This window comes from Ovis aries, chromosome 6 (genome assembly GCF_016772045.2).
Source record: "Ovis aries strain OAR_USU_Benz2616 breed Rambouillet chromosome 6, ARS-UI_Ramb_v3.0, whole genome shotgun sequence".
NCBI classification, from domain to species: domain Eukaryota; kingdom Metazoa; phylum Chordata; class Mammalia; order Artiodactyla; family Bovidae; genus Ovis; species Ovis aries.
The window spans coordinates 100291631-100310164 of NC_056059.1; the positions used below are offsets into that span (position 1 = coordinate 100291631).

General features: G+C 38.4%; 1 protein-coding gene across 22 annotated transcripts in view; it reads right to left on the reverse strand.

Moving 5' to 3' along the window:
- The window catches only part of WDFY3 (WD repeat and FYVE domain containing 3), a 281234-nt gene that overhangs the window by 102912 nt on the left and 159788 nt on the right, over positions 1-18534 (reverse strand). For all 22 annotated transcript variants that reach the window (XM_060417370.1, XM_060417369.1, XM_060417383.1 and 19 more), the window contains 8 exons: positions 18345-18457; positions 15674-15905; positions 14221-14321; positions 13849-14067; positions 9897-10078; positions 4877-5108; positions 3100-3260; positions 1073-1184 (listed from right to left, as the gene is read on the reverse strand). In XM_060417370.1, the coding sequence (XP_060273353.1) occupies positions 1073-1184; positions 3100-3260; positions 4877-5108; positions 9897-10078; positions 13849-14067; positions 14221-14321; positions 15674-15905; positions 18345-18457 (1352 nt within the window). The remainder of the gene's footprint in view (positions 1-1072; positions 1185-3099; positions 3261-4876; positions 5109-9896; positions 10079-13848; positions 14068-14220; positions 14322-15673; positions 15906-18344; positions 18458-18534) is intronic.

The following is an 18534-nucleotide window of genomic DNA, read 5'->3' on the forward strand; positions in this document are numbered from 1 at the left end:
TAATTGCCAAGGACTGATAAACATGTAGGACACTGATTGGCATAACACTTCTTGTTAATTTTAAAAGGAATCCACACTATATACTGGGCTTCCCTAGTGGCGCAGGGAGTAAAGAACCTGCCTGCAATGCAGGAAACCTGGGTTCTACTCCTGGGTTGGGAAGATCCCTTGGAGAAGGAAATGGCAACCCACTTCAATATTCTTGCCTGGGAAATCCCATGGACAGAAGAGTCTGGTGGACTCGCAAAGAGCTGGACATGACTTAGAGACTAACACTTAGATATTACATACTGATTTACAGATTAGAATACATAATTGCTAGTTTTGAATTTTGGATGGCCTGATTTGGTTATGTTTCAAAATTCTACCTAATCAAAATGATCAACTCTTTCTAAGAAGATATGAGATCTGAGGCTCTGTAGCTCTGACTTTAATTATACTTGGATCCACAGGGCTCCTACCCTGAAGCTCTTATTTCTAGCTCATTTCCAAAAACAGAAGCACCACACGTGTCTTCACTGTGGCACCAAATCATGTAGCAATCATCAGTATTTCCAAGTCTTTATATCTGTCCCTCAATGGAGTGTGACTATCACCTTGAAATTATATAGCAGCATATAATCAGTGCTCATCAGCATTGACGAAAGACAGGGGTAAGTTGATGGAATTTTATAAATGGTTATAATTTTTAAAGTTCACTGGAGTTTGGGATTGACATTAATCTCTGAATATTGTAAGAACATGACAGGTCAGCAGTATAGAATATGAACTTAGGACACCACACTCAAATGAGAAAGTTAAAGGGATCTGAAGGCAAATAAAGAAGTTTGAGGGCTTCCCTAGTGGCGCAGTGGTAAAGAATCCACTTACTAATGCGGGAGACATGGTTTCAATCCTTGGGTTGGGAAGATCCCCTGGAGAATGAAATGGTAACCCATTCCAATATTCTTGCCCTGGAAACCCCATGGACAGAGGAGTCTGGCGGGCTACGGAGCATGGGGTCACAAAGAGTGACTCAGTGACTAAACCACCAGCACAAAGAAGCCTGAAAGGAAAAGGCAACGCGACTCACCCAAGTATCCAATCAGACTAGCCCCAACTGTCCGTGCGGGCCCATTGAGGTGTCCTGCGGAGTTGTGGATCAGCTTCACAGGAGTGGCGTTCTCATGGGAGGAAATGCCTAACTGAAGAACAAACAGGAAAGGAAAAAATGTCACGAGAGAGGAATGGTCTCAACATTCTGACTGGAAAAGAAAAAAGAACACGAATGGGGAACATAACTTTGCTCTCTCGACTTCGCAGAGTGTTAAAAAACATGAGTGTTCATTTTTTAAAAACGTGCAAATACTTGCAAAGGTGTGGAAACTCGGAGGAAGCAAGTGAAATATTAATACAATCCACCGAGAGAAAGGTGGTGAAGGGGTCTTGGGGAACAGCTCTGGAGTCCTTCTGAATGAAACTCGTTTGTGATGTAAACTCACTGCCTCCCAGTATTTCTGATCAGTGAATATCATATAATGAATATAAGGCACTGTCCATGTCCACCCTAACAGGGGCAAGGGGAAAGTTTACGAGTTCGAGAGGAAAGCAAAAAAAATTGCTTCACACCATATGCAAATAAATGTCACATAAATTGCTCAAAAGTTTATGGATACAACATGCCCACACAAAAGAAATGTATTTTGCACAGACATACACAATTTGCTTTTAAAGCAAAAAAATGTAATTCATAGACGTAATTCTGTTCTTATCTGTAGAACTAAATTCATGTGGTTTATGTTTCTCAGAAGAGAGATGTATCTATTCACAGGCAAGCCTCTGGCTTAAGAGCTTGTCAATACTTGTCAATACTTACTATCCCCAAATCCTTTCCTTCCAGCCTCTTGACTTCCTTCCCCTCGGCTCTGCCTCCCCTCAACAGCCAAAATGTCTTGTCAAGGTCACTGACGACTCCACCTTCCTAAACCTGACGGTGGTCCTCAGCCTTCACCCTTCTTGACTGCTCTGACACGTCCGCCACAGTGAATCACTGTCTTCAACACCAGACTCTGCTCGCTTCCTCCTTTCGTGCTGGCTCTTCCATCAGCCCCCCGGGGGCCGGGACACTGGAATGTGCCAGATCTGTCTGTAAACCTTTCCTCTTCTCTACCTGCATCTCTCTTTGGTGACTGCACCTGGTCTCGTGGCTTTACCACCACCTAGGGACAACCCTGGCATTCAAATCTCTCCCCTGAACCGACTCCTATTTTCAGTGGCTTTGAGAAGCCTCTTAATGGAGACACCAAAGTTTCCCAAAACATAATTCTCAACATCTCCCTCACCGCCCCCCAAACTACTCTTCCTACAGTTTTCTTCGGATCAGCACAAGGGACTCCATTTTTGCCTGGCCTACTACCCAGGCCTTCTCTCCTGTAGTTCTGGCCACACCTGCCTCTCTGGCAGGCATGTACTGTCCCCTCAGGGCCTCAGCACTAGTATTTCTGGAATGCACACTCCCCTCCCCTCCCCCCATACATACATCATTCTTTGCTGCCTTCTCTCTCAAGACTGCTCCAATTTCACCTTCTCAGGGAAGCCTCCTCTGACCCTCCCACTGAAACTATCAGCCTCTCTCTCTCTCCCCTTTCCGGCTTGGTTTTTCTACCTAGCACTCTTCGTCTTCCAACATACTCTATGATCAGGTTATTTCTGTCATTATTACTGTCTGTCTCTTCCGTTAGAATGACGTTAGTAAAGGCAGGGATTTACTCTTCATCTACTGCTGTGTCCTGAACAAAATGGTGCCCGGTATTTAGTAAGTTATCCAAAAAAAAATTAAAATAGCAGTTATGTTCTTTAGTTTCCTAAGGTTCAATTTCTTAATTGCCAATGAAAATATAAGAATATAAACTGGACACTTGGAAGGAAATTCTCACCCTTCCAAATTACACTAAATGGCTAAAAATGTTGTGGCTTAAATCCAAAGCAAAATAAACCAAAGTAATAGATGAAAAATGCTGTTTTTAGCAACCACTCCTGATTGGGGGGTGCCAGAGAAAGCTCTGGAACACCTTTGCAGGGAGTATTAGCCGCGGCCCCCTGGGAAATCATTCTGCTTACCTGCTTAGCGATGGCTTTGCTGTCGAGCTTGTTGTATACCTTCCGGATTCTCGCCACTGTCAAGGCGGACACGGACAGTGCATAGAGGCCGAATGACACCTTTTCCTCTGGTACTAATGACACAGGAGACGGGACCACACCTTCAGATTTTGCATCTTTACCTTCAAAAGAAGAATAATCCTTTTCAAAATTATCAGCTTTTCTTTGATCCTAAGACAATTTTTTAATTCGTATCATTTTTTATATATTTATTCTTTTTCTTATCACCATTTTTAAATGGGTAGCCTTGAAAATCTTTTAAAGTGGAACAAGGAGCTAAAATTTAGAAACTGTTTTACTTAATTTCCAGCTCTTAAGAAAATAAGGAAAAACCACCCAGTCACAAAGCTTTGCCTGGAGAAAGAAATGGCAACCCACTCCAGTATTCTTGCCTGGGGAATCCCATGGACAGAGGAGCCTGGCAGGCTCCAGTCCATGGGATCTCAAGAGTTGCACATGACTTAGCAACTAAATAACATAAAGCTTTGCATCCCAAGTTTTACTCTTAAAATATACTTAATATGTAGCACAATGTAAAGGAAGAAGAAGAGTTCTAAGTATTACCAAAGGAATCACAAAACACTCTCTCTTGGTTTCAAGGAACAAGGGGATGCGTGGAACACCTGTGAACTTTGTAGCATCAGGTCTCCTTCCCAATGAGAGCTCTCCTACATGCCTCTCTTTACTCCTCCAGCAGCATCAGGTCTCCTTCCCAATGAGAGCTCTCCTACACGCCTCTCTTTACTCCTCCAGCAGCATCAGGTCTCCTTCCCAATGAGAGCTCTCCTACACGCCTCTCTTTACTCCTCCAGCAGACACAGCAGAGTAGTTCTGAAGAAGGTGACTCAGCGTGAGCCTCTGCTTTCTCACTTAGAAGCTGAGTGACCTATGCATCTCTGCACCTCAGTTTCCTCATCTGTACAATGCGGATGGTAACAACAGTCCCTAAGTCCTGGTGTTTTGAGGAGACGAATGGATACTTGTGAGGGGCCCAGAACAGCTATGTCCTTCTTGGGTATCAATTTATGCAGCACATAGTAAGTGCTCAGTCATTGTTAGCTATTATCTGAATCAAGAAACTAAGCGAAAGTACAATTACGTAGTCATAGTACTATCATCATTCATAGTATACTTGACCCAAATCTACTTAGAACTTTGGCAGAATGAGAACGAGGGAAGGGAAGGTAGCATCTGGAAAGAGTGCTACCAAAGAACTGAGCTTAACATCAGCACTCTGATTCTAAATTCCTTTTGGAATAAAGGATAACAGGAGTGGACTGCAGGAATAAAGAGACGAGGCAAACTGATGCTAACTGGTCCAAGCTAAAGAATGTTATGTGTGTGTTTGTCAGGCTCTTCCTTCCTTCCTTTTCCCAAAGTACATACACTTCAAATGGCTTCACGTAATAGGAGAAATGACAGAGAGAAGAAGGTTGGAGTTAGACTGTTAGAAGTATACACCCACATCTTGGAGCCAAGAAGAGAAACTGGAAAACTAGATCAGATGTGAAGATCAGACATGAAGATGAGAAACAATGATGGACGGGATGATTAGTGGAGGAGAGCATTTTGAATAGCAGAGAGAGGTCAACAGTTTCATGCTGAACGCAGAGGAGAAGGCCCCTTTACTAGACAAACGTAATGTATAATCTTATCTACACGTATGCACTTATTCACACATTTATATCACAGGAGGTAAGTCTTAGACAATTTTAAGAACAAAGAATAAGTTACTCACATGGCATACATACGGCCTGAAAGCTTCCCACATAATTTGGTCCTAGTTCATAAATGGTAGTAACATTTGAAGGAGGTAATACTTCTTCTAGAAAGTGTGTAGGTCCCAGGCGCCAAACCAATGAAGCAATTTGGCGCTGGGCAGGCGGAGTACCAATGTAGGCATAGACTGTGCTAACCACTGGTGGATTGGCAGAGCCTGAGCCCCCGGGAGTACTGTGAACATAATGAAGCTGTAAAGGAAACGAAAGCAAATTTGTGAGATTCAACCCCAAATACTGTCTCTAGGAAAATAACCACTTTTCAAATGTAGGTTTTCATTATCCCAGGGCCATACAACTTTACAAATATACAAATGCTGTTGAGTTGGGAAAGGTAAGAGCAGGCCAAGATTCTAGAAACTGACGCGCAAGATGGAAGTTTGTAACTGAACTCTGTAAAACAGATAAACCACCTAACGCTAGAAAGGGCAACAGACAAATATAGGGACCCTACTACTCTCTGGTTTGCAAATGAAATTAATGATGCTGTTATGGAATTTTCAGGTTGATATAAAAAGAACTTTCCAACTATGGTTAGGTAGGCAGTCTTACAATTAGTTATAACACTTGCAATGTGAGTCTGTTGAATAAAATTATATTAAGTGTTTTATTAAGAATGAGTAAAGTGCTATACAAATATTAGAAAATTGAGTATTAAATAATTTATGTTGTTACTGTCATTCAGCTGCTCCAATACTTTGTGACACCATGGACTGCAGCATGCCTCCACTGTCTCCTAGAGTTTGCACAAACTCATATCCATTGAGTTGGTGATGCCATCCAACCATCTCTTTCTCTGCCACCACCTGATCCTTTTGCAGCTCAGTCTTTCCCTGCATCAGGGTCTTTTCCAAAGAGCTGGCTCTTTGTATTATGTGGCCAAAATATTAGAGCTTCAGTTCCAGTATCACTACTTCCAATGAATATTCAGGATTGATTTCCTTTAGGAATGACTGGTTTGATTTCCTGGATGTCCAAGGGACTCTCAAGAGTCTTCTCCAGCACTACAACTCAAAATCATCAATTCTTCAGTGCTCAGCCTTTTTTTTATGATCCAATTTTTACATCTGTATTTGACTAATGGAAAAACCATAGTTTTGATTATACGGACGTTTGTTGGCAAAGTGATGTCCCTGCTTTTTAATATATTGTCTAGGTTTGTCATAGCTTTCCTTCTGAGGAGGAAGCATCTTTTAATTTCAAGGCTGTAGTCACTGTCTGTAGTGATTTTGGAGTCCAAGGAAATAAAATCCGTCACTGCTTCCACTTTTCCCTCTTCTAATTCCCATGAAGTGATGGGACCAGATGCCACGATCTTCGGTTTCTGAATGCTGGGTTTCAAGCCAGCTTCTTCGTCTTCTCTTTAGTTCTTACTTTCTGCCATGAGAGTGGTATCATCAGCATATATAAGGTTGCTGATATTTCTCCTGGCAATCTTGATTTCAGTTTGTGATTCACTCAGCTTGGCATTTTGCATGATGTACTCTGCATATAACTTAAGTAAGCAAGGTGACAATATATAGCTTTGTTGTACTCCTTTCCCAATTTTGAACCAGTCTGTTGTTACTAGTTCCGGTTCTCACTGTTTCTTCTTAACCCACATACAGGTTCCTAAGGAGCCAGGTGAGGTGGTCTCATAGTCCGATCTCTTTAAGAATTTTCCTCTTGTTGTGATCCACACAGTCTAAGGCTTTAGTGCAGTCCGATGTGAAGCAGAAGCAGATGTGTTTTTGGAACTCCTTTCCTTTTTCTATGATTCAACAGATGTTGGCAATTCGATCTCTGGTTACTCTGCCTTTCTTAAATCCAGCTTGTACATCTGGTAGTTCTTGGTTCACATACTGCTGAAACCTATCTTGAAGAATTTTGAGCATAGCATGTGAAATGAGCACAATTATATAGTAGTTTCAACATTCTCTGGCATTGCCTTTCTTTGGGACTGCAATGAAAATTGACCTTTTTTAGTCCTGTGGCCACTGCTGAGTTTTCCAAATTGGCTGACATGTTGAGTGTAACTAAAATGTTAAATGCTGTTAAAATACAGCATCATCTTTTATGATTTATAAATTTTTTTTCCTTAATTTAATTTTTATTTTATATTGGGGTATAGCTGATTTACAAAGTTGTATGACTTTCAGGTGTACAGCAAAGTAGTTCAGTTACATGCATACATATATCCACTCTTTTTCAGATTATTTTTCTACAGAGCATTGAGTAAGTTCCCTGTGCTATACCGTAGGTCTCTGTTGATTATTTATTTTATATAAAACAGTATATATGTTAATCCTAAACTCCTTTTTTTTGTTTTTATTTTGAATTAAATTGGATGACAGGAGACATAGAGCTTTTCGGTAATTATGATATACAAAGGAGCCCATGGAAAGACATTTTTTGAGTGAAACAACTGAGGTTGAGTGCATCTAACTTGTTCCAGGTAAAGTTCTGCTCTGGTGAGTTTGCAAATTAGATTTCACCCCAGGGCTGTCTGGGCCCTAAACCTCTTTCCTTCTGTCACACAACACCCTGTCATAGAAGAGAGACCAGTACTAATATAGATGGAACATTTAATAACATGTTGATTAAATTATTCATAGTCTGTAGTAAATCCTACCTAGTTTATATTTCAAAGGTCTTTTCCATGAGTTCTCCATTTCATTCTAAGGGAATGAATTCCATTCATGCTTTTCTAGGGAAATAGTTTTTTTTTTTCTTAATGTCCAATTTTCTTTTTTTTAATTATTATTTTTACTTTATTTTACTTTACAATACTGTATTGGTTTTGCCATACATTGACATGAATCCACCACGGGTGTACATGAGTTCCCAATCCTGAACGCCCCTCCCTCTTCCCACCCCGTATCATCTCTCTGGGTCATCCCCGTGCACCAGCCCCAAGCATCCTGTATCCTGTATCGAACATAGACTGGCGATTCATTTCTTACATGATAGTATACATGTTTCAGTGCCATTCTCCCAAATCATCCCACCCTCAAATACAGCATCATCTTTTATGATTTTAAATAGCTCAGTTGGAATTCTGTTACCTCACTAGCTTTGTTCATAGTAATGCCTCCTAAGGCCAACTTAACTTCACATTCCAGGATGTCTGGCTCTAGGTGAGTGACCGTACCATCATGGTTATCTGGGTCATTAAGCCCTTTCTTGTGTAGTTCATCTGTGGAATCTTGCCACCTTTTTATAATCTCTTCTGCTTGTGTTAGGTCCTTACCATTTCTGTCCTTTATCAAGCCCATCCATGCATAAAATATTCCCTTGACGTCTCTTTGCCATGACCCATCTGTCTTGGGTGGCCCTGCATGGTATGGCTCATAGCTCCGTTGAGTTATGCGAGCCCCTTCTCCATGACAAGGCTGTGATCCATGAAGGGGGTTATAATTTATACACACAGTTTAATCTCAGTGAAAAATATATTTTTAGATTTTAAATTATACTACTGTTTACTTACAAGATGCTTAAACTGTCATTCAATTATTACAATAAACATATAATCATAGAGAGTAAGAGATCAGGAAATCAAGTAGCTTCTTACAGTACAGGCAGTTCTCATCTGTTGACAAGTGTGTACAACATTTCCATAGATCGTTTTGTCTTAACACTGTCCCAGCTTCAGATCACATCTATTACTCTGTGCATTAAAGAACAGCTCCCTGTGATGTTAAGAGTATGAGTATGAAGACCTAAAGGTTAGCTTCAGAGGACTGTGACTTCCCATAGGCATAGTGATGATGATATCAATATATCAATAATAAATATCCTACTTCACAATCCAAGAAGTTAGACATTTTTCTTTTCAATAATATTAATACTAAAAATAATGAAGGAGCAACCTTCTAAAGAATCTACAAGCCCATTTCAAATGCAATCCTGTATACAAAGAAAACATATGACTATTCCCAAAGAGTTTGTCTCAGGATTTATCATGTTGAAACAATGTCACAGTAAAATATCATTAAGGAAGGAAATGTATTCAAAGGCGGCCCATTTCACTACTTTTTAAACTTCAATTCAGAAAAAGGCCGAATTCATCTTTGTTGCTTCTTTCAAGTGATATCTCTATAAAAATGGATACCATCTTTTCAAAGTTAAAGAACTTTAAGAGCTTGCGAAACACAGTTCGGTAGAAAGTAACATGCAAAATTCATCCTGACTTAAAAAAGGACCTTTGGATTCTTTACTGGTTACATCAACTCTCTGGCCTCTCTTCTGAAAACTGTAGGACAGCTATCGAGAGTAATGTGTATGCATTCATTCATTCAACAAACAATAAGGAAACACCCAATATTATTTTCAGGGACTAATCCTGTTGATCTGAAAATAAATATAAATAAAAACAACTCAAACTCTACAGGAAAACAGAATCTACTGGACTGCACACAGTAGTAAAAATGAAGTGACAAAATAGTGTGTTCATTGTTTATTGAGACATCTAGGGGTTTCCTCTTGGCTCAGCTGGTAAAGAACCCACTTGCCAATGCAGGAGATGAGGGTTTGATCCTCGGGTCGGGAAGATCCCCTGAAGAAGGAAATGGCAGCTGGCTCCAGTATTCTTGCCTGGGAAATCCCACAGAGAAGCCTGGTGGGCTACAGTCCAGAGGGTTGCAAAGAGTCAGACACAACTTAGCGACTGAATAACAAGAATAACAACTCTGGTTTCCAGCCATCCAGCTGGTTTCTCTACGGTGAAAAAGCACTTACCAATCCGGCAAGTGCTTGTCCTTCAGCGCTCAAGCACTGTGCTATTCACTAACATCTTCAGCACCTTGTAACACCTCCTTTATTTCTAACAAAGTGACATGAATTAGCCAGCCACATGACTCTCACATACTGTTTTAAATGGGCACTGAAGGACAAATTAAAATTAAGCCAGTATTTAAAAAGAAATACCTTTGTAAACATACACATACATGCTCTGCACACACCACTGAACTGTCTTGTAAGTGGGTTTCCGAGCACGCTCACCTTCACAGTGCTGACAAGCTGGCCGTCGATGTAGAGAGCTGCAGTGCTGTTCTTCAGCATCCCTTTGCTCATCACCAGAACCAGGTGATGCCACTGTCCCTCAACGATCAGTTCTCCACAACGGAAGCGAGCACAGCATGGCAGAATCTCATAGAAAGAGGATTCTTCACTAAAATCATCAACTGAAGGAGGAGAGGGAAGAAATTGAAAATTCATCATCATCCTCATTCTAACAGTTATTCACATTGAGACTTCCATTCTTTGTTGGGCTAATATCTTGCTGTTGTGCAGTCACTAAGTTGCATCTGACTCCTGTGACCCCATGGTCTGTTTCCTGCCAGGCTCCTCTGTCCATGGGATTTCCCAGGCAAGAACACTGGAGATGGTTGCATTTCCTTCTCCAGGGGGTGTCTTCCTGACCCAGGGATTGAATCCATGTCTCCTGCTTCAGCAGGCGGATTCTTTACCACTGAGTCACCTGGGAAGCCCAGACTATTATGATGATGATGATGTAAATAAAAATACCTTATTCATTGAACAACTTAACTGTAGTAAAAAGTAAAACCTGGGATATATTTCGCTCATTTCTGCTCAAGATACATAGTCATAATTAAAGTTATGATAACTAATGACATGAAAAATAAATAGACTGTAAGGTAAATTTATGACAGATAAAAAAGAGATTAGTTGAATACTACCCATCATAGTCTGTTATAAAACATCTTTTAAAATCATAGTTTACATAGTTTAACATGCATTCGATTATAGAATTGGTTAGAAAAATAAAAAAGAAAATTAAACAGTTTATTTTTGCTTTCTGTTCTGTTCAGTGATACAAGGGGTGCAACTATTTGTTCTTACTTTGTAGTTGTTCAGCCTTGACCTTTAGCTGATGACTGTTGGTAACAAAGTGATTTGTGGAGTGAAAAAATTTTTCTTTTTTAATTGGAAAGATATTTTCTTTTGCTCTGGGGATCTGCTAACATTTGCAGTCATTTCTTGACTCTAGTCTGGTTTGCCTCTGCTACCGAGTATGTTGCCAAATCATGCCAGGATATAATGGGCTAAGTACTAACTTAATGCTAAAGTAGTTAAAATTAATTTATCTTTTATAAGAATTCAAAAGAAGATGGGACAGCAGCAGAAATCCAGATGTTAAAAACTCATTCCTCCCCACAACCCAAGAAAACTTTTAAAAAAAGAGCTAATCTTAACCATTTACCTTAATGCAGACCCAGTGGTTTTCAGGACAAACTCATATAATATACCGACAATTAAAAGTTTGTATTATTTGAAGAAACAAGCACAAATAAAACATCGTACTTTTGGAATCTTAAAATATTTCCATACACTGAAAAGCCAAGCTTTTATTTTTAAATGATGATTCAGAGTATACATCTATTGATGAGGTCTAGTGTCATGGACTAAGGGATGCAAAAATAAAGAGAAAAGGTATGGGTGAAACCAAGAACTCTTCCCTCTCCCTTCCCTGGCTAATAGACTGAATCCTCTTGAGAGTTGTAGAAGATGAAAAATTTTTCTGAGAGCTTCACATTCTGACTCAGGCTTAAACTAAGATATACCCAGCATTCAGTGGTGTTTCAGGATATTTAGTGAGCCAACTGGTTCTGACAACTTTAAGTTACTTAGGCATCTTAATGAACTGTATCTATTCAGAGGATAGATGCTTATAAAAGTAATATTGTTAATATCACTAATGTATATGTTACTACAATTTCCAATGATATATTAACTACTGTAGTCTTATAAATTATATTCAGTGAATGATATAGTTACAAAACATTTTTTATTGAAATATCCCCAGACCCAATCCAAACTTTTCTATTAAATTCTATCCTCTTTCCAAATTCTCCATTATTATTCACTTAACTCATTATTCCCTTTTCAATTTTTAGGTGGTAGGGTCCAGATTACAAAAACAGAAGTATCATGAGTGGGAACTTAAGACTTCTGGTAGGATAAACGGACAAGAACAAAATAAAACTTAAAATCTATGAAGTCCAGGTAAGTGGTAAAGAATATAAACAAAGGCTATGACAGTGGGCACAGGGTAGAAAGGAAAATTCAAGCAACATTAAGGAGGGACAGTAGAGTAAGACTGAGTAGAAAGAGGGGTAGCTTCCCAGCTGAAGTTTCAAGGATGATTTGAGGTATTTCGATAGGATAGCTTGCTCCTTGGAAGGAAAGCTATGACAAACCTAGACAAGATATTAAAAAGCAAAGACACCACTTTGCTGACAAAGTCCATATAGTCAAAGCTATGGTTTTTCCAGTAGTCATGTACAGCTGTGAGACTTGGACCATAAAGAAAGCTGAGTGCCAAAGAATTGATGCTTTCAAACTGTGGTGCTGGAGAAGACTCTTTGAGAGTCCCTTGGACAGCAAGGAGATCAAACCAATCAATCCTAAAGGAAATCAAACCTGAATATTCATTGGAAGGACTAATGCTGAAGCTCCAATACTTTGGCCACCTGATGCAAAGAGATGACTCACTGGAAAAGACCCTGATGCAAGGAAAGATTGAGGGCAGGAAGAGAAGAGGAGAGCAGAGGATGAGATGGTTGGATGGCATCACCAATTCAACGGACATGAGCTTGAGCAAACTCCAGGAGATAGAGAGGGAAGCCTGGTGTGCTGCAGTCCATGGGGTCACAAAGAGTCTGATACAACCAGCGAATGAACAACAAAAGACAGCATAACTGCTAATGAGGCTGTTATTTAGCAAGACAGGAAAACAGAAGGAAATACAGATTTTAAGAATATTTCTGTTGACTTTTATTCACATTAAGATGTCTAGTGCACAGTGAACAGATGAGGACAAAGCCTGGAATACAGACAAATTAAATAATTTTAACTTCACAGTGTCCCTGAAGTTACAAAGGCATAATGCTAACAGAAAATTGATGTTTTCTCATGAAAAGCTGGTTGAGTACAAAGACTAAACATAAAAGCTTGAAGAATAGGAAGGTGGAAGAGAAAGCTGTTGAAGGAAATTGCAAGAGAGGTCAGAGACGTAGTGAAAGAACAGAGGGAGTAGGTATCTGAAGACTGGAGGTAGTCTTACTTAGGAAGAAAATAGAAACAGAATCAAATGCCACAAAATGGGCAAATAAAGGATTTTAAAGCAATTCCTGTATTGATGCCTAACTCTGTGCTGATCGTGGTTAAGCATCCTAAGACAAGAAGCCTTACTATCTAACTGATGAGTTAATATTCATATTCAATTAATAAGTGAATAGTGACTACAGGTGAAGCAATATATGCTATTATTGTATTTAATTAGTTAAAAGACAAAATTAGACGATAAAAAAGAGGTATGTTTATAGACAAATGCTTACATTCAGAGCAAAGAAAATTCAGTGAACTGATATTTTGATCTTATTTTATTTGTATCTTTTGGAAGATCTTTATGAATGCCTTGAGTTTGAAGTCAGCAATGTAATGGTATGGCATGTTGGAGGGAATTAAGAGAATTAGGATTATTAAATGGTCAGTATTAAGCCTTGAAGGTTAGCAGTGAATAAAGTAATTAAAATGTTATTGTGTCTAGCACAGAGTGGCACATATGGTAGGCAGGTGCTCAATGAATATTCATTAGTCAAGCAGAATTCACAGCCAATGAAAATCCTTACTAAAATGTATTAAATAAGCATCCTGCTTTCCTAGCAAAAGCTGTGATTTCTTGGCGAGCAGAGATGAATCCTTATTTTAGGACCTCTCTCCACTGTTTTCTATCTAAGTCTCTTTTGAAAGTGAAAGTGCCCTGAAATTTCACCAGTAAACAATCTTCAAGCTATCACAGAACCTATTCTATTCTATAAAAATTTAAATGAGAGAAGAATTACCACTGGACCTCAAAACTGAATATTAAAATGAAGTTTGGTACTTTTAATAATTGCCAGGAATCAAAAAGAAAAAGGCAGATACTGACCATAATTTTGGAGTAGTTCCTCTTTGGTGGAGACAATCAGAGACCGATCTTTTGCAGACAGAACTATGGCAAGGCATACATAATGGTGCTCAGAAGAATTTGCTCGGCGAACAACAGTAAGGAGTCTGACTGGGTGGTTACTGGGAGGAGAACTAAAATGTTCAATGCAAAACCAGCTGGAGTAGCTTAAGCCAGATGGAGGAGGGAAGAATCGTTCGCCTAAAGTGAAAATAGAAAAATAACAATGAGAGCGTTTGTGTTGACTCATATTTGTATTTGAAAAAGGTGCCAGAAAGAGCAAAATCTCTAGATAATATATAGTCTGCTGGAAAAAAAAAAAAGAATCTCATAAGCAGAGGAAGTAATACTTACCGGAACCAATGCCGCTGACCACGGCCCCATCGATAAGACCTGTGGTGACAGCATTGTTTGTAGGGGCATTATGAGGGGCCAGACTGGGCAGGAACAGGCAGCTATTAAGTAAAAGATAAAGTACATTTTAGAGGGCAACTGTTTTCTTCTCTTATTGCTATGTACTTACCACAGTGAAATAAACTACCATTATTTAAGGGTAATCAGAGACGAGATTATGGAATAAGTCTGGATGCCTAACAAAGTCCTTCCCTTCTTTTAATTATGAGAATATCCAAAGACACTTTAAATTAAAAAAAAAATCAGTATAATTTGCACATGGTAAAATGCATCAATGTATAACCCTAGTCAAGATATTGGAACAATTTCATCATCATATTTATAGAGAAAGTCCCTTGTGGCCCTTCCTAGTGAGTCACTCTCCTCTGCTAACACTGTTCTGATTACTTTCGCCCAGTCCCAAACGTGTTTTAATTCACTGTCTGACAATAATCCACAACAATGTTCTTAAAACACAATTTATGTATAAGAATCCCACAAAAAACTAGCACAGATATAGATCTTTTAGCATTTATATCCGTTTTGAGGCTAAGAGACTTTATAAATATACTCTTCTAGATTTGCTATAGATTTCTCTTTAAAAAATGATTAATATATTTTATTCTAGAAGCTATAAGCAGAGGAGTGTCTCTATTTTTTTTCTTTTTGGCCTCGCAACTTGCAGGATTCTCAGTTCCCCAACCAGGAACTGAACCTGGGCCAGCGTAGTGAAAACCAGAATCCTAACGACTAGGCCACCAAGGAACCCCCCCTAGACTCTTTATTGTTACTTCCACTACTATATTTTTTTTCTGCCACTTGCAAGTATTTACTCATTTAATGTGATAGTAACTGAATATGTATAATATGTAAACTAGTAAGTTAGGTCATTTGAGGGAAAAAAATGATGACAAAACCTAGCCAAAGATCTTTTAAAATAATTTTAATTTGTATGTTATCTGTAACTTTACTGTACTAAATCAGGTGTTGATAAACATTTTCTTGAGCAGGCCTGAACATCAATATTTTATGCTTTGCAGACCAGATAGTCTCTATCACAATTTTGTACTCCAGCATGAAAATATTCTCCACTTATAAATAATATATATACATAAATGAATATGGCTATGTTAAAATGAAACATAATCTACAAAAAAAGAAAAAAAGAATTTTCAAATACAGATTTGGACTGTGGACCTTAGACTGCTGATTCCCATACCATACCTACTTATTTAGCATAATAATTAAAAATAATTAAATCTAAAAACTTTAAAATAACATACTCAAGAACTTTGAAAATATATAGCATATACTGTATTGTACTTGAGTAAATTTAAAACCAAAGGTCTATTTGTCAAAGGCAAGACTGAGGCATAAAATAACATAAGGTTTGGCTACCTTGCAAATTTCTTACCCAAACCCTTCAAGGGATGTGTCAAATTCAACAAAAGCTGGAGTAACTGATGACCCATGAAGTCTGATGTCATGTGGGGTTGTCATGGAGACCAGACATTTCACTCTGGTCAGGGGAACAGTACTTCCTTCTGCAGATTTCACTAGGCTCTTGCTTATCCGGTAATGGCTATCTTCATGTAAGCTGAAAACATTATCCGAACCCAGACCTTCCATGGATGTGATCATACTACCTGCAAGTCAAAGAAAATCTCTTGAGAAGAATATCATGTAGATTTCTAAAACAATGACTTTAACAAGACTGATTAATTTTTAAATACTACTCAGTTTCAATCTACAAAATAATTTTACTTAAGTCTAAAGTTTTAATTTCATTTATGTTCATTGTAAAACTTAAATATCATCATTTTTTACTTTGTTATTTATTACTAAAGCAATAAAAACACGGCAGAAATGTTGGAAACTACAGAGTACAAGTATAAATCAGATAGAAAAAGAATAAAAATCACCAATGATCACTATCTAAGCCATTGGTACAGTAAAATTTAATTATAAGCTACAATTAATGATGTTCATAGAAACCAGATTATACTTTTATTCCACAAAGTTATTTATCTTTGAGAAGAAAATATTTGAGAAGCATTATAAAGGAAACAGTTCATTTTTCTTAAAAAAAAAAAACAAACAAAACCAGACATTAATAGCAGAAACTTGCTCCTTCCATTTTCTCCCCATTTTTGATTCTTCTAACCATTAAACATGTGATCACAAAAATACTTGAGTTGAAAAATCCCTATATGCATGCAAATGGTAAACAATTTAAAGAACAACAACAAAAAATTTTATACAAGCTGTTCTATTCTTTTAGGAATACATCACAAATGTCATGGAGAAAATATTCCCTCTCAAGATGAAGCCTATGAATTTACCTGTTTCCCTCTTAAGGGTGCTAACCATTCAGGCAACCATAAACATCTTTCAGTATTCTCTTAGAGAAAGGAACTATATTTGTCAGTTCTAAGGAATTATGTAAAGTACAAAAACAACAAAAAATATATATATACATGCAGGGGATGTATATTAATTGACAAGAAAAACTGAAATACTCTCGTCTTCCAATAAAACTGTGTTCGAACTCGAAAGATCTTCAGGTTTCCAGAACACAGTATTTGCTCATCACTGATAAACCACAGGAAATATTAAGGTTGAAATAATGATTAAAGGCTGTTTAGTCTCTGATTCTCACCTGCAAAAAGGGCTGAACTACATCCTTTAAGAATGGGTATTCTAATTTAAAAAAAGAAAAAGAGGGAAAAAAAGGGCATTCCACTCTTCTAAGTTTTATTTTTTCCTGCTTCACTAGTAATGGTCACTTCAATTCATCAACACAGAGGCCTTACCTATGGCTAATAATCAGACAAAATAAACTGTAATATTAAAACCCAACAAATTACAGAACTAATGCTGGGTGGAAACCCAGGGCAACTGAACTCTCTAGAGAACACTCTCCCCCAGAGCTTTTGTGTGGATGGAATCTGGTGCTTTTCCCTGGTCCATGATGGACAGGTAGGCAGGTCCTACATTCTGCTAACACACCCTTCCATCATCCTTCTATCAAAAACTTCTATTCCTTGGAGGCTCTTCATTAGCAATCCTATCACAGCCCTCTCTGTGAAACCGCCAGTTTTTTTTTTAAAGTATATTTTTATTAAAAAAATATTTTTTAAGTGTTTACTGAATTTGTTACAATATTGTTTCTGTTGTTTACGTTCTGGTTTTTTGGCCATGAGATATGAGGGATCTTGGCTCCCACATCAGGGATTGAACCTGCACCTCTAGCGCTGGAAGGTGAAGTCTTAACAACTGGACTACCAGGGAAGTCCCCCATCTACTACTGTTGGCATTTCACTCCCCCTTCTTCCCTGTACTAACTCTTGCCAGTGTACTGGGGGATGTCAACCTAATACCCCACTTCTATGATCACCTTTCCTCCAATGAGCTTCGCCTCTGCTTCACTCCAGAGCCAAAATTTGGGCACACTCCTATTCTTTGCTTGTCTCACTACTCTAGTTTTGATTGCTATTATCCCATCTCCTTCTTCCAGTTCTCCCATTCCGACCCTCTCACTACATTTGCTTTTCAGCCAAACCACTCTTCTCCCTCCCAGTGATCGTTCCTCTTCTCCCAGCCTCGCACTAGCTTCTTCCTCTATCTATCCTACTCTCCTTGGTGTAACTCCTCAACTATTTTTATTAGCATTTAAAATTTCTTGTTCTCCATGTCCTCCCGCACCAATTGTCTTGCAAAGCCTCAGTCCTTTAATAGTCCAATCAACCACTCTGGTCCAGGCAGCAAAAGTTAATTGAGAAAGGCAGAGAAATTATGGACTCTCTGAGAAAGAGGCATTTCCTCTTCCAAACCAAGGGTTTTTCTTTACATAGTTCTCATCTTCTCTGGATGTTGCTTGCATCAATGCTTCTTCAGCCATCCCTATCAACTGCTTCTCCAGTCAATCAATGAGATTTATGTTTTTTCTATTTAAATAACAATGAACAAAACCCAACAAACCCTTTTATTCCACAGTCGAACTTCTCTTGAAATAATATTCATCCTCTACAGGATTTTCATTTATAAGATAAACCCAGGAAAGGGAATTTCAAAAGTCAACTTACTTCTCATCTCTGGCTCAAAACTTAGTGAACTTGGTTTGTGGACCCTATATTGTTTTAGCAGTTTTTTGTCCCAGGCACCACAATTTAATGGACTTGCCAAACGCAAAAACTCCCTAAAGAAGAGAAAAGCAAAGTTATTCCTTGATTGAGAACATTATATGATTTATAAGCTAAGCACACAAAAAAGTGA